The following is a 15030-nucleotide window of genomic DNA, read 5'->3' on the forward strand; positions in this document are numbered from 1 at the left end:
GGAGGTGGAAGTTTGGGATTGGTCGTTTCAAAATCTCTAAGGGAGGAAAACTGATATAGGAAATGTGCCCTGGGGGGTGGGGGGAATATAAAAAAGAAAATGATGGAGAATCAATCATGCCAGCAAATCACCAGCAGTGTGCATACTTTAATCCATTAATGGGAGAGATATCTGTGATCATAAAAGCAGGTTAGAGTCAGCCTGAAAGCTTATAGGTGGGTGGGGGAGAGAGCGAGAACAAGGAGAGAGAGAGAGAGTGAGAGAGAGAGAGAGAGAGAGAGAGAGAGAGAGAGAGAGAGACACGGAAGCAGGGAGTAAATGAAAATAAATAGACTGGCTGAGCTGCTGAGAAGCATTAGGACCAATAATGAGAGATCTCAGAAGACCTGCCGTTCAGAGTATTCTGCTTTCTTTAGAAGAGTTGTGCCTTGATTCTGGATGATCCACATGGTTCGTTGTTGTTTTTTTAAAATCACCCCCTTTGTAGTTTAATGGGCATTCCCATTGCTTTTTGTGCCTCTCTCTAAAAAGCATTGACGTGGAAAGAAGAAGCAGCAGGGGGGTGGAGGGACTGCAGCTCTTCTAAAAATACGGAGGGCATGCAGGAGTGCGAGCAAGCTGGGGAGGAGGAGGAGGGTGTGAGAGTGCCTCACACCATGTTTTCTGGATGCCAGCTGGGTGCAGTTTTGGAAATGTTCCTCCTGTGAATGGAGGCACCATGAACATTTGGGAAGTGATCCTGGCTTTCTTGATTGTGGTGCTCATCCTGGTGTCGTTGCTGTCCAATGTGTTGGTGCTGATCTGCTTTCTGTATAGCGCAGATATCCGCAAGCAAGTCCCCGGATTGTTTATCCTCAACCTGACCTTCTGCAACTTGTTGATGACTGCTTTGAACATGCCTCTCACTCTGGCTGGGATCATTTACAAGAAACCACCTGGAGGGGAACAGCTTTGCCACATAGTGGGGTTCTTAGAGACTTTCTTGACTACCAACTCCATGCTGAGCATGGCAGCTCTCAGCATTGACCGGTGGATAGCAGTGGTATTTCCTCTAAACTACCATTCCAAGATGCGTTACAAAGATGCTGCCCTCATCCTCAGCTACACGTGGTTACACTCAGTATCTTTCCCCATTGTGGCAACTTCTCTTTCTTGGGTAGGGTTCCACCACCTTTATGCCTCTTGCACCCTGTACAACAAGAAACTGGAGGAGAGGACCCAGTTTATGATTTTCACAGGGATCTTTCATTCCTTTAGCTTTCTCCTCTCTCTCATAGTCTTGTGCTTCACATATCTGAAAGTGCTGAAGGTGGCACGCTTTCACTGTAAAAGGATTGACGTGATTACTATGCAGACCCTTGTGCTTCTTGTGGACATCCATCCCAGGTAAGGAGATGCCTTCATCTTTTACTAACAAGATTACTAACAAGAACCCTACTAAGGATTCTTGTTAGACAAAACTATCGTCTATCTCTGTCTAATTATTTTAAAATGTAGCTGTTCCTTGCTTTTCCTCTGCATGATTCTATTCCCCCAAATCTATGAAATTTATTGCTAATAATATTTTGAAAATGTGTTAGGGGCATGTGGCAGGCAAAGAAAAGCCATCTAGGAATGTGTTTTGAAGACTGTACTGGAATCTAAAAGTTTACACATGGATGCATTTCCTTTAGGGTAGCGCATTTTGACAGTTTTGCTAGTGAGTGAATAGATCCATGTCTGTTCATTAATGTTGATCGGTGTTATTCATACATGCTGTAAGAATAAAATCAGATTGAAATTTCTGTTGTCCCTTAAGATATATCAGTGGGAAAATAGCATACTGAATGCTATTCTGGATTTTTTGTGCATTTTGGAATTTCACTGTAAAGTCAGTAACTTTCCTTGAAGGAAGGATGCCCAGAGAAATATTTATTCCAAAAATAAACACAAGCAACGAACTAGTACAAATACATCAAAAATAGCATTAAGATTCAAATTCATACTGACAAGGAAAGAAAGTTGAGTTAAGTGTACTCAAGAGTCCTTAAATCAACCCACATTTTCTATGCATAGTAAGATGAATCTCAAGCTAGAGGTGAAAGAAGGACCACCATGATAAGAAAGCATAAAGAGTGGGAAGATAGAAACAGGAGGATCGAGAATTAGGAAATATAATTAGAAGATCTATAAAATAGAAAGGAGAAGTGAGAGAATTCAATGGGAAAACTGATCTAGCTATCTTAGCTAGATTAGGTTTTGCTCAAGGGAAATAAAGAAACATTTCAAGGGACAAAGTCACAGAACAATCTGTTTCATTTACTGAGACTTCAAAGTATTTGTGTAGTATGTGTAGATGTGTGTGTGTGGTGGGGAGAGATCATCAGAAAACAATAAACATTGTGATGGATAATATAAACATTGACTGTAAAGATGTCACTGGGAGAAATAAATAAAGGTGATTGTCCCAATTGGCACTTATCATACATGAATAAATGAAGTAGAAGCAATGTACTCTAGTAACTTGTCATCTCCAACTCGAAAAAAAAATTAAGTTACGATTATTGAAACTATATTGATATTAATAATATGGAACCAAAAAGAAAAGATAGATAGTTATGCAAACAAAAAGAATAATGAGTAATACACATTTTTACAATGGGTTTCTACTAATGGAAAGCAGATTTTGAATTCTGAGACCATGCTGTGGGTGTTCTCACAAAATGGCTCCTTGGGTACTTTTCTACTCACAAAATGGTTGTCATCAGGGGCATATCTCACTCTTAGTTTTAATAGTACTAATTTTAAACTTTAAACTTTAACCAAACTTTATATGATTATATTGTATTTGTTGTACAGACGTTATCATATTGTATGGTTATACACTATCCTGAGTCACCTTTGGTGAAACGGGCAGCCATATAGATCGAATAAATAAAATAATACAAATAAATAACCAATCAGAAAACACTAATGTATTAGAAGATCAATCATCCTAATACTCTTTCTTATAATGTCCCTAAAGGCCTTTTGTGACACCTTGGAATACTTAGAGCGTAGAGTCACAGTTGCTATTCTTTTTTATTGTCTAAGATCAAATTGATGCGATTCATCAGTAAAGAAAACTGGGCTGAAGTTCTTTACTTTATTATTAGTCCAGAATCCCATTTTTTAAAAAAATTAAAGTTACTAAAAAAAATGTAAAAATGAAGTATGGAACTAGATATTTGGAGGGTTGCCAACGTAAGTCACCTTATAAGGGAGATGTGTGATATATTAAATAAATAAATAAATAAATAAATAAATAAAGTCCCTCCTCCCTCCCCCCATTAAAAAACCCAGTCCATAGGCTAGCATAAGATAGGAAGTAAGGATATAAGATTACTATGGGAGCTGGTGAGCAATGAGATTCAGACTGATGTCCCCAACCCATTGCTTGACATCTTAAAACCACTTAAGATCAAGGCACACAAGCTACTAGAAAGTTGTGATTAGATGTCCCACTTTTATATTTAAAAATAATAGGAACTATAATTTAGAAAGCCCTGTATTACTTTTGCAGACAGTTTACAGCATTCATGGAAGTGAACCCATTCCAAGAGCTTAATATTATAAATCACAATAATTCAGTATCAACTGCGGTGCAATTTAGAAAAATAGCCTAGTTGGAACACATTTACATTTCTTTCTTTCAATATTGCTTCCAATCTAACCTGGATTCCTGAGACAACTTTAAGAAGTCTCATAGATCACAACAAGTTCAAAGTTGAACCATTTTAAGGTAAATTATTTTGAACGTGTTTTCAGAATAAAATGGAATTTCCAGTAAAATGGAACAAAGGTTCTGTGAATTGGGAACAAGGAATCCATTTTGTAGAAGAATTGTAATGCAATGGGAAACACATAATAGACATTTGAAACGCAAGTAATGCTAAAAAATTCCATTCGGTTAGAAACAAGATTGTGTAAAAGGAACATGTGTTAATATGAGGTCAAAGTATTATGGGACGTACTCTTTAATAAATGCAGAATCTCATCATCAGAAACCATTAATTTGAAAGTGGGGGTATCTCTTTCATTTCCAAAGTGATAATGTAGTTTTGGACAAATTATAAAGCAGAATATTATAAATCCAGTACAAAACAAGATTTGCAACCAATTACGTAAACACCAAAGGTTCCTTTTATTATTATTATAGAATGAAAAAAAAAGTTGGGTCAGAATATGAGAATACCACATTGGCTTCATTCAGAAATAATATACACAAACCTTTGATTCATACATATTTTTCCATTTCTTCCTGACTTAGTGCTGAAAGTTGCATCCAAATGCTAAATGCTTTGCTTGCCAGAAGGTCACAAAAGAGGATTACATGACCCCAGAGCACTGCAATGGTCATAAATATGAGTCAGTTGTCAACCATCTGAATTTTGATCACATTACCATGGGGATACTGCAATAGTCATAAGTGCAAAAAAAAAAGGTCATAAGTGACTTATTTCAGTGCCGTTGTAACTTCAGTCACAAAATGAACTGTTGTAAATTAAGAACTCCCTCTAGCAGTTGATCACAACAGAGTTGAAGAAAATCAGTTCAAAAGCAATAGCTTGGATTTGGTTTGTTTTAATTGATCATGGGCAATGTTAGTGTGATGTTATATTTCAGTGGGCTTAAACTATAAACTTCTTCTAATATTGCTAGAGGATGAGAAGATAAGAAGGAACCCTTGAGTATGAAGATCATCACCCTGATTTAATCCCTTAGTAGGATTTATTTTCACAGAAATCGTAAGCACATGCACTGACCTCAGTATTAAACACCAGCTGGAGTTCTCTTATCCATTAATTGATGTAGAAGTAACAACTAAGAATGGTTTTATATCTTCATTTACTTTCCAGGAATGTTTCTTTTTCAGTTGAAGTCTGATATTGAGGTTCACATTAGATTCATCTTAATGTATTAAATCAGATTGGAAACCAGATTTCTTTTGCTTTCAAATAATTTTTGTATTAAGAATGATGCATGTCAGTGTTAAAAGTCAATGCAAACGAAAAAAAAATACAAACAAGGGAATTTAAAAAAGAAAGAACAGGGAGAGGTGAAAAAAGGAAAACAAAGAAAAAAGTGGAAAGATAAAGAAATAGTAATTTTTTCCTTCATCCCTGGTAAAATAGCTTAGTTTTGTAATAGTTTACAAAACATATCTAAATAAAAATTAATATCTGTTCTCCCCATAGCATATTTATTAGGAAAGGAAAACAAAATTAAAATAGGATGTCAATCAATGTTTGTAGCACTGCAACCAGACACAATTATTTTCTTCTCAATCTCTCTTGTCCCCATAACTCAACTCTTAGACAAGGAAAACAGAGTGCAAATACTCCATCAATCCTTGTCAGAAAAAGGGAAACCAGATTTCCCCATTAAATTAATTTTTCCCCTTAAAGATTTGGCTGTTAATTAAGATGAGAGAGAGTTTAGTATGCAATATGTAATATTTGATACTATTTGAAAACATTTCTGGGTTGTTTGTGATTAATCAGCATTTAAATATAAGTAAATCATTTAGAGCAGTGTTTCTCAACCTTGGCGACTTTAAGTCCTGTGGACTTCAACTCCCAGAATCCCCCAGACAGCTGGCTGGGGGATTCTGGGAGTTGAAGTCCACAGGATTTAAAGTCGCCAAGGTTGAGAAACACTGATTTAGAGGAAAAAGAACCACATTCTAGAAAATATATATACTTAAATGTCAGTGTCAGTCAATTGATCTCAAAGTTGTATATAACTAAGATGACTTCCAGGAATCACAGTTAATTCTAATGACACTTATCAATTGCATTCCTTTGTATTTCTTTTCCCCTTCATACTTTACAATTCATGAGTCAAAGCTTCCTGCTGAATGTGATGCTTATTACAGAAATATGGATTATTTGGGCATTTGAAGGAAGGGTACTAAGTAACCAAATCAACACTTCTGGATTTGCTACACAGCACATTATAAAGTAATCTATTAGTGACTAAAAGATGTTAGAATGGCAGTTGTACTATTTTAAGCAGAAAGGGAGAATCTCTGGTGTTTCACACTTGAATGATCAAAGAAGATGTTCCGCTAGTTGTAAAAAAAAAAGTGCATGCATCTTTTGAGGATGTTTTAAAACTTCTAATTGGTTCATTTTAGTTGAAGGGCTTATATAGAAATTGAAATATAAAGCAGGGCTGTCAAACTTCCGGCCCGTGGGCCAGATGCATCACAGGCTGGCCACACCCACGCCCGGTTTAGCGAAGGGAAAAAAGTCCCAATACTTCATGTGACACTGCCATGATGACGTGAGTTTGACACCCTGATCTAAAGTCTACAACTCCCACTATTGTCTTCACATAGAGCTAACTTAAATTTTAATTTGCCTCAACAACTGACAATAGCAATAGCAGTTAGCAATAGCAGTTAGACTTATATACCGCTTCATAGGGCTTTCAGCCCTCTCTAAGCGGTTTACAGAGTCAGCATATTGCCCCCAACAGTCTGGATGCTCATTTCACCCACCTCGGAAGGATGGAAGGCTGAGTCAACCTTGAGCCGGTGAGATTAGAACCGCCAAACTGCAGATAACAGTCAGCTGAAGTAGCCTGCAATACTGCACTTTACCCACTGTGCCACCTCGGCTCTTACTCGGCTCTGACAGCACTTAGCTGACATTAGTCAATTTCATAACCTAAGCAGGGCCAGCCCCTGATGACTATTTGGATGAAGGTTGTGAAATAGAAAATAAATGACAATGTTGGAAAATGGTACCATTGCAATTATTGTTGAGAACAAAGCTTAACTTTGATGACATCTTGGCTGTCTAGATAGAATTTTAAAGAAAACACAATATTGAATAATGTTCACATGAGGTTGCCGTATCAGGTGAAGTTTTAGGTTTCTTGAGGATACTTCATTGGCTATGGTTACAAGAAGAATAATTATTACAAGAGCCGAGGTGGCGCAGTGGTTAGGGTGCAGTACCGCAGGCCACTTCAGCTGACTGTTATCTGCAGTTCAGCGGTTCTAATCTCACCGGCTCAAGGTTGACTCAGCCTTCCATCCTTCCAAGGTGGGTGAAATGAGGACCCAGACTGTGGGGGCGATATGCTGACTTTGTAAACCGCTTAGAGAGGGCTGAAAGCCCTATGAAGCGGTATATAAGTCTAACTGCTATTGCTATTGCTATTATCTGTGCATTTCATTTGTAAATCTTAAGCGTGTAACTTATATTAATCATTTTAATAATTAGAAATGAATTACCTGAAACATTACACTCAGAATTCTTTACTCTAATCCTATTCATTTGCCCTTTCGGCTAACTCTTCATTTTCTTTATCTCATTTGTTTTCTAGTGTAACTATACAGTACTAAACATGATTTTAATTATAGATTGTCTACCTCCACATGAACGCAATCTTGTAACCTTAGATGCCTCTGACTTAAGGCATTGTTGTTTGGATTATCTTCCCCCATCACAGCTTTTCTTGAACTTCATGTTAAGGATGGCAGGCAAACAGGTGATTTGTTTTATGTGTATATAATTGCATTCCTATATTGTATGGCTATAAAGATGCACTCCAAATTCAAAGCAAAAGCTCAATTTTACATGGAATTATAGGAGTTAATTTTGAAAGATTGCTCTACCATTAGTATTTTGTTTTCCAGTGCTAACTAATAAACTACAAGTTGGCCTGAGTAGCGTGCTCCTGGCTTTCCCACACTCATAGCTGGCTGGGAAATCTTAATCAAAGCTAAACAGCAAGATTATTTCTGCTAGCTGTATGCTGGCATAGATTTCATTTTCCATTCCATTTCTACATTTTTTAAGCACATTTAAATTCCCAATTGTAAGAAATGTGATAACGAAGACTGTTAGTGGGAAAACTGATAAAGCAGAAAGCAGTTTATAAAAATAGATGTGTCAAACAGTTTGAATCATTACTTAGATAAACAAGAGGAGATATTCAAAATTACTCCAAATAGGACTAATTGCATATTACCAGAATTCATACATAAAGAGACTTATGTACATATATAATGTAACTAGTAGAACAAATATATAAATGATGCAGCATTACATCTCATATTCTGTTTCTCTTTGATCTAATAATAGGAATGCTGCTGTATTTATATAACAAAATGCATTAATCTTGGAGTTTTATAAACATTCTGGGCAACATATCCTGGGAATAAATTCTAGTGGATGTAGAAAACTGCTGTGTAAATCCATTAACTGAGCTATACAACCAGTGAAAGCCCAAGTATTAATACTGTGATATTTAATAAGCTTGAGCTAAAATGCCAACTATCTCATCTTGGTAACCAGTATTTGTTTCTTCAGAGCAAAGTATTTGAATAATACTGTAACCAAATAAAGGAAGAAAGTCTTTTAAAATGGAGGTAGTTGAGCCTTGACAAAGCAAAGTTCGAAATTCTACATCCGAGAAGAAGTCTATGACAAATGTCTTCCCTATGGTTGCTAAGGAAATTGCAGAAAAGTGTCCTTGAAATCACCAGAATTTTTTAATCAATTAGTAGCTATGTTTTTCTTCACCTTTAATACCATTATCTGTACATAAATACTCTCATTCTTCGATCACACAAATAGCCTTTTTTGTTAGTACAGTATTTTAGAATTTTGTGTTCTCTATATTTCATACTGTCTTTTATCCCTTGAAAAATATCACTACATTTCTTTAAATCCTTCCTTTTTATCCTTCCATCTGCCAGTTTAACTCATCAAAATGAATGGTTTTCCTTTTTGTAAACAGTTTTTTGCTGATATTTGAAACAGTTTAGGAACGGGATATGTTCCACAATAGAATAATCTAACCCTATCTAATCTCAGAGCTGAGTGGGATGTTCCCTCATACTTTCTGTCTTTTATCTGCTTTTTAAAATGACATTTCTAGGCTTCCCCACTCCTTGTGGGCCATGAACAGTAAAAACAATGTCATTAGAATTAAAATAGAATATCCATTTTGGGAGGGCTCCTAAATATCTGTCATTAGATTTGTAGTGGTATAATAAGAAGCACGTTTCTACAGCAATGTTGTGATTGAAAGAGCTGTTTGAGCCGAGGTGGCGCAGTGGTTAGAGTGCAGTACTTCAGGCCACTTCAGCTGACTGTTATCTGCAGTTCGGTGGTTCAAATCTCACCGGCTCAGGGTTGACTCAGCCTTCCATTCTTCCGAGGTGGGTAAAATGAGGATCCAGACTGTGGGGGTGATAGGCTTACTCTATAAACCGCTTAGAGAGGTCTAACTGCTATTGCTATTGCTATTGTTTTGCATCCCAATCATTTAATTATTTTTATGACATTTACTTCATTTATTCTTCCCTTATTTTTTAGGAACTAAAAGCAATACACACACACACACACACACACACACACACACACACACACTCAATGCTCCCACCTCCTATTCTGCTGAACCCATTTTAAATGATAAACCCTTTTGACTTGACTACAGGTAGCCCTTGACGTATGATCACAATTGAGCCTGAATTGCAGTTACTAAGCAAGACAATTGCTAAGTGAGTTTTGCTACATTTTACAAACTTTGTTGCCCCAGCTGCTAAGTGAATTAAGGTGGTTGTGAAGTTAGTGACACTGTCGTTAAGTGAGTCTGGCTTCCCCACTGACTTTGCTTGTCAGAAAGTTGCAAAAGGGAATTACATTGACTCCAAAACACTATAGTCATTATAAATATGAGCCTCTTGCCAAGCATCCAAATTTTGATCACATGACCATGGGGTTGCCGCAGCAGTCTAAGTGTGAAAAATGGTCGTACATCACTTTTTTTCCAGTGTCATTGAAACGTCAAACAATCATTAAATGAGTGGTTGTAAGTCAAGGACTACCTGTATTAAGAGATTCCCTTTCCTGGTATGAACCTGGTACCTGACTACCTGTATTGACAGATTGCCTTTCCTGGTACCTTAGATGCTTCCACTGTCAGAAACTCACTTTTTAGCTTTTTACTCTGTGGGAGAGGATGCTCTTCCAAGAGCCAAGGTGGCACAGTGGTTAGAGTGCAGCACTGCAGGCTACTTCAGCTGACTGCAGTTCTGCAGTTTGGCGGTTCAAATCTCACCGGCTCAAGGTTGACTCAGCCTTCCATCCTTCTGAGGTGGGTGAAATGAGGACCCGGATTGTTGGGAGCAATATGCTGACTCTGTAAACCGCTTAGAGAGGGCTGAAAGCCCTATGAAGCGGCATATAAGTCTTACTGCTATTGCTATTGCTATTAAGATGAATCTTTTTCTGTCTTAAATATTTAGGACGATTGCCAAAATGTATCTGTCACCAATCTCTTTATGTTCGTTATTTTATTGTATTTTATTTTATTGGCCTTGATTGTAATTTTTTATTTTTATTTTTCATTTCATTCATTTTCATTTATTCGATTTTTAGGCCGCCCAATCTCGGAGGACTCCGGGCGGCTTACACAGAACAAGAAAAGAAAAACAAACAAAAATAAAAATAAAAAATTAAAAAAATTCTCCAACACGCATACGTTCTGATCGGGGCTGGACCCTACATAATAAGGTCAACAGCCCCAGGCCTGCCAGAACAGCCAGGTTTTAACAGCTTTTCTGAAGGCCATGAGGGGGTAGTTGATTCCACAGGGTCGGAGCAGCCACAGAGAAGGCTCTCTTCCGAGGCTCCGCCAGCCGACACTGTCCGGCTGATGGCGTCCTAAGGAGGCCCACCCTGTGGGATCTTATTGGCTGTTGGGAGGTATGTGGCAGTAGGCGGTCTCACAAATACGCTGGTCCTGAGCCATGTAGGGCTTTAAAGGTAATGACCAACACCTTGAATTGCGTTCGGAGACCATTTGGTAGCCAGTGCAGCTCGCGGAGGATAGGTGTAATATGGGTGTATCTCGGTACACCCAATATCGCTCACGCGGCTGCATTCTGGACTAGCTGTAGTCTCCGAACGCTTTTCAAATACTTATATTTGACATTCTTAAAATGTTGTAACTTTCCTTGATTGTTTATTCAAACATAAAGATGGGATATACATTTCGTTATAAAATAAATCCACAGACGTTCAAAATGGCAGTATGTGATTCCAAAACTACTCCAAAAGGTGCCATCAAATTATAACATTTTAGTGAGACAAAAAGAGATTAAGATGCAGGAAAAAAAACCTATCAATTGTGATTGAACTCCAGATGTTATATTCAAACTGAACCCATTTAATGATCATATTTGCTTTTCTCCTCTTTTTGTCATTCTTCCGTCTACCCTTTGGTCGATTCATTATTTAAAGGCTAGTTCAATCCTTGTTGAAAAGAATTAAATAGCCTAGCTATAACTACTATTCCTCTGAAATTTGTATCACAATCTGACAAAAAATGTTAAGAAGTACTGTAGCCTGACATAATTTACCATTCTGGTAAGATTGGTAACTGCCTGGAAAATTCAGCATTGGTTACATCCTACCTTTTGATTTTGGTGCTCATATTTTTACAGTATTGTACTGATTGTATATTGCAAATTTAAGACTGGAAGAATTTCCCCAAAAATAATTCCCAAAGGTTGTTTATATCAGGTAGTTTACTAATTTGGTCTCCCTGATGACTGAATGCCAAGGTATCATGAGTTTAGAAGTGAATGGTATTTCATATGCGCACTAGCTAAATACATAGCATCCACATGTAGCCATCTTTGAGATAAAATGTCTTATTTATTCTTCTCTTGTGTGAAGTTTTAGTGTGCTGAACACCAGAGGTGGGTTCCTACCAGTTCGCACCTATTCGGTAGAACCAGTTCATCAAATCTACCGAACCGGTTAGAAGAGATTCCACCAGTGGACCCGGAAAGCAGGCCACACCTACAGAAGAGGTTCCAAAAAATTTTGAAACCCACCACTGGCTCAAACCCCACCTTTCACAATCCCTATTTTAATCTACTTTAAGCCTTTCCATCAACTCTTCCCATTGATGCAGCAAAATTTACAGTACTCCATTCAAAGGACTTAAAAATGCATAAAAGCTCAGTTTGAAAATAGCTATTGAATTAAGACTGTATGTATTGATTTAATGAATAGATTAATGAATAGATTAATTATTCAAATTGGTCTTGAAATAAATGAACAATACCTTATAATCCAAATGGATTATATTGAGACTCTTCGATATCTTTGTTGTTTTCATTCAGTATTTGAACAGCTTACGGGTGTACACATTTTTTCGACTGAGCAATTTTCTCACAAGTGCAGGGTCTGGTATTTTGGATAAACAGAGTGTTACAACAGGAATTTATCAGCTAGCTTGTTGCCCATGCCTGATGTTATACGCTGAGAGAAAGTGACTAACTGTCAACTTTCATGTCTAAGGTGGGACTAAAACTCAGAGTCTCCTGGTTTCTACTAAACTGGCTTTCTAAAGCATTAGAGATTATAACTTCAACACATTTTATAAAGACATTATAAAGCATCATTAATTATATTGTTTTTCTAAAATTCATTTTTAATTAAACCTGCTAAACCGGGATTTGGAATAGAAATAGGGCACAAAATATAGATCCAGAGCAGTGGTGGGTTTCAAAAATTGTTCAAACCTACTCTGTGGGTGTGGCCTCCTTTGTGGGAGTGGCTTGCCACCCATGTGACTGGATGGGAGTGGCTTGCCGCCCATGTGACTGGATATGAAGATGCCGACAACACTTGTCAGAACCACCTTAAATTACCTCACACACAGCACTGGCATGCATAAGAATAGGATGTCAACTTGTTTTTTAAAAGGCATCTTTGGTTTGCGTTAAAACAACTTCAACACACGCAATGTTCTGATTGCACCACAAACGCAGTAGTCATCCTTACCTTTCACAGAGGCACTGAGTTTTATAAATATGAGCATGATAGTGTAGAATAATCATATCCAAGGACCAGTGGTGGGTTTCATAAAATTTTGGAACCTCGTCTGTAGGTGTGGCCTGCTTTCCGGGTCCACTGGTGGAACCTCTTCTAACCGGTTCGGTAGGTTTGACGAACCGGTTCTACCGAATAGGTGCGAACTGGTAGGAACCCACCTCTGATCCAGAGAGTTTATGAGAGAAGGAAATGGGCTCTGTTGTACCATGTAACTTATACACTTTCTTAGAACATATTGATTTTGCTACATGGTGAGTTAAAGACACCCATCCTATCTCATGTGACTAAAATGTTTCCCAAATAGTTTATTCCACAATGACTTGGCTTCGGGTCAGTTGAACATACAAAATTTACAAACAGAAATTATACTCCACCACAATTTAATTATAACTAGCATATTCCTAAGTGTGTAGTATGGTCATTTATGGAATACCTGTTCCATATACCCTGATATTGAAATGCAGATGATGGCAACTTGGAAATGACCCTTAACTGCAATAACCTTCAAGAATAGCACTCAGGACAAGGGCTTTTCCTTGAGTGCATTCCCAGATAAGTATGCGGTATACATGCCTTGTTATCTTCTCAGTGCAAGAGGTGAAGGCAGTTTTTAAAATTATACTGGAATTTCCTATTTTTGTTTGCTTTCTAGAAAATAATTAGGTTGTGCCCTTTTTATCTCTCCTATCTTGATCTTTGTCAAGTGATTCTTTCATTTTTAGCTCTTACTATTGAGCACTTTTTGAGCACTATGAGAGAACTAGTTTGCATTAGTACTATGTAATGTAAAATTAATAAGCTGGCTCTGAATTTACTTCCTCCTGGTTCTGAAAGGAACAGCTCACAGACTGCTATAATGTCGCCCAAGAAGGGCAACACGAGGGATGGTACACGTTTAATCCGATGTAAAGAGCAACCTAAACTAAAAAAAAAACCCCGATTCTCATGATTACTTTTCTAGCCTGTATGTAAAAAATAAACTGTTTTATCACGATCTCATGGTTATTTTGGGAATCTGATGGCTTTTCACATGGCTGCAAAAAGCCCCAAATTAGCTCAATTTGTCATCGTGGTCCAATTGCGTCTCATGCAAATTTAATCACCTCCTACCCTGGCCCATCACCAGGCCCAATAATCTGAACCCTGGGATTGTCACACAGTTTACAAGCCATTTCTGCTTTCTCTGTGTGTTTCTTTTAATGCCTTTGAGTCAGTCTTGACTCCTGATGACTCTCTACAGAAGACCGCAGTTTTTCTTAGCAAGATTTCAAAAGGGGGTTGCCATTGACTGCTTCATAGGGTTGAGAGAAACTGACTAACACAAGATTATACAGCCAATTAAGGTGGCATTAGAATTCATGGACTCTCAGGTTCTACACCTGATGCCTTAATCACTACACCAAACTGGCTCTTATTATTCTCCGCTTGTTGGTTCTTCATTATTCTAATGAGCCGAAGTGGCGCAGTGGTTAGGGTGCAGTATTGCAGGCCACTTCAGCTGAATGTTATCTGCAGTTCAGCGGTTCTAATCTCACCGGCTCAAGGTTGATTCAGCCTTCCATCCTTCCGAGGTGGGTGAAATGAGGACCCAGACTGTGGGGGCGATATGCTGACTCTGTAAACCGCTTAGAGAGGGCTGAAAGCCCTAAGAAGCGGTATATAAGTCTAACTGCTATTGCTATTGCTATTCTCCAAACATGGATATGAAGGAAAGAAACCATATATAGGTGTTCTGACCCCTCTCTTTGCTCGTTCAGAAACTACAGCCACACAAAGCTTGCAAAGGAATGTCTTTATCAGTCCCGGCTCAAGCTGGCTGCAAGCCCAAAATAAACATAGATAAACAGCTCTTACAAAAAGTCTTCACTCAAACTAAATACCAAACAGAGTTACGTGAATCCAGACACTTAGCTAAAGGCTTCTCTCAATGGTTACCCACGAACGGAGAACGTTGACTTCTGCAACTAAGGCGTGGCACCATCCGTCTTTTATCTGCAATAGCAATAGCAATAGCAGTAGACTTATATACCGCTTCATAGGCCTTTCAGGCCTCTCTAAGCGGTTTACAGAGAATCAGCATATTGCCCCCAACAATCTGGGTCCTCATTTTACCCACCTCGGAAGGATGGAAGGCTGAGTC

General features: G+C 38.0%; 1 protein-coding gene across 1 annotated transcript in view; it reads left to right on the top strand.

Annotated features, from left to right (window-relative positions):
* Positions 1-363: 363 nt before the first annotated feature.
* GPR26 (G protein-coupled receptor 26) overlaps positions 364-15030 on the top strand; it is a 35185-nt gene continuing 20518 nt past the window's right edge. Inside the window, exon 1 of the mRNA XM_087725941.1 lies at positions 364-1386. Within this exon, the coding sequence (XP_087582067.1) occupies positions 668-1386 (719 nt within the window). The 5' untranslated portion in view covers positions 364-667. The remainder of the gene's footprint in view (positions 1387-15030) is intronic.

This window comes from Thamnophis sirtalis, unplaced genomic scaffold (genome assembly GCF_051295495.1).
Source record: "Thamnophis sirtalis isolate CommonGarterSnake01/CBP01778 unplaced genomic scaffold, rThaSir2_p1.2 scaffold_11, whole genome shotgun sequence".
Classification (NCBI taxonomy): Eukaryota; Metazoa; Chordata; class Lepidosauria; order Squamata; family Natricidae; genus Thamnophis; species Thamnophis sirtalis.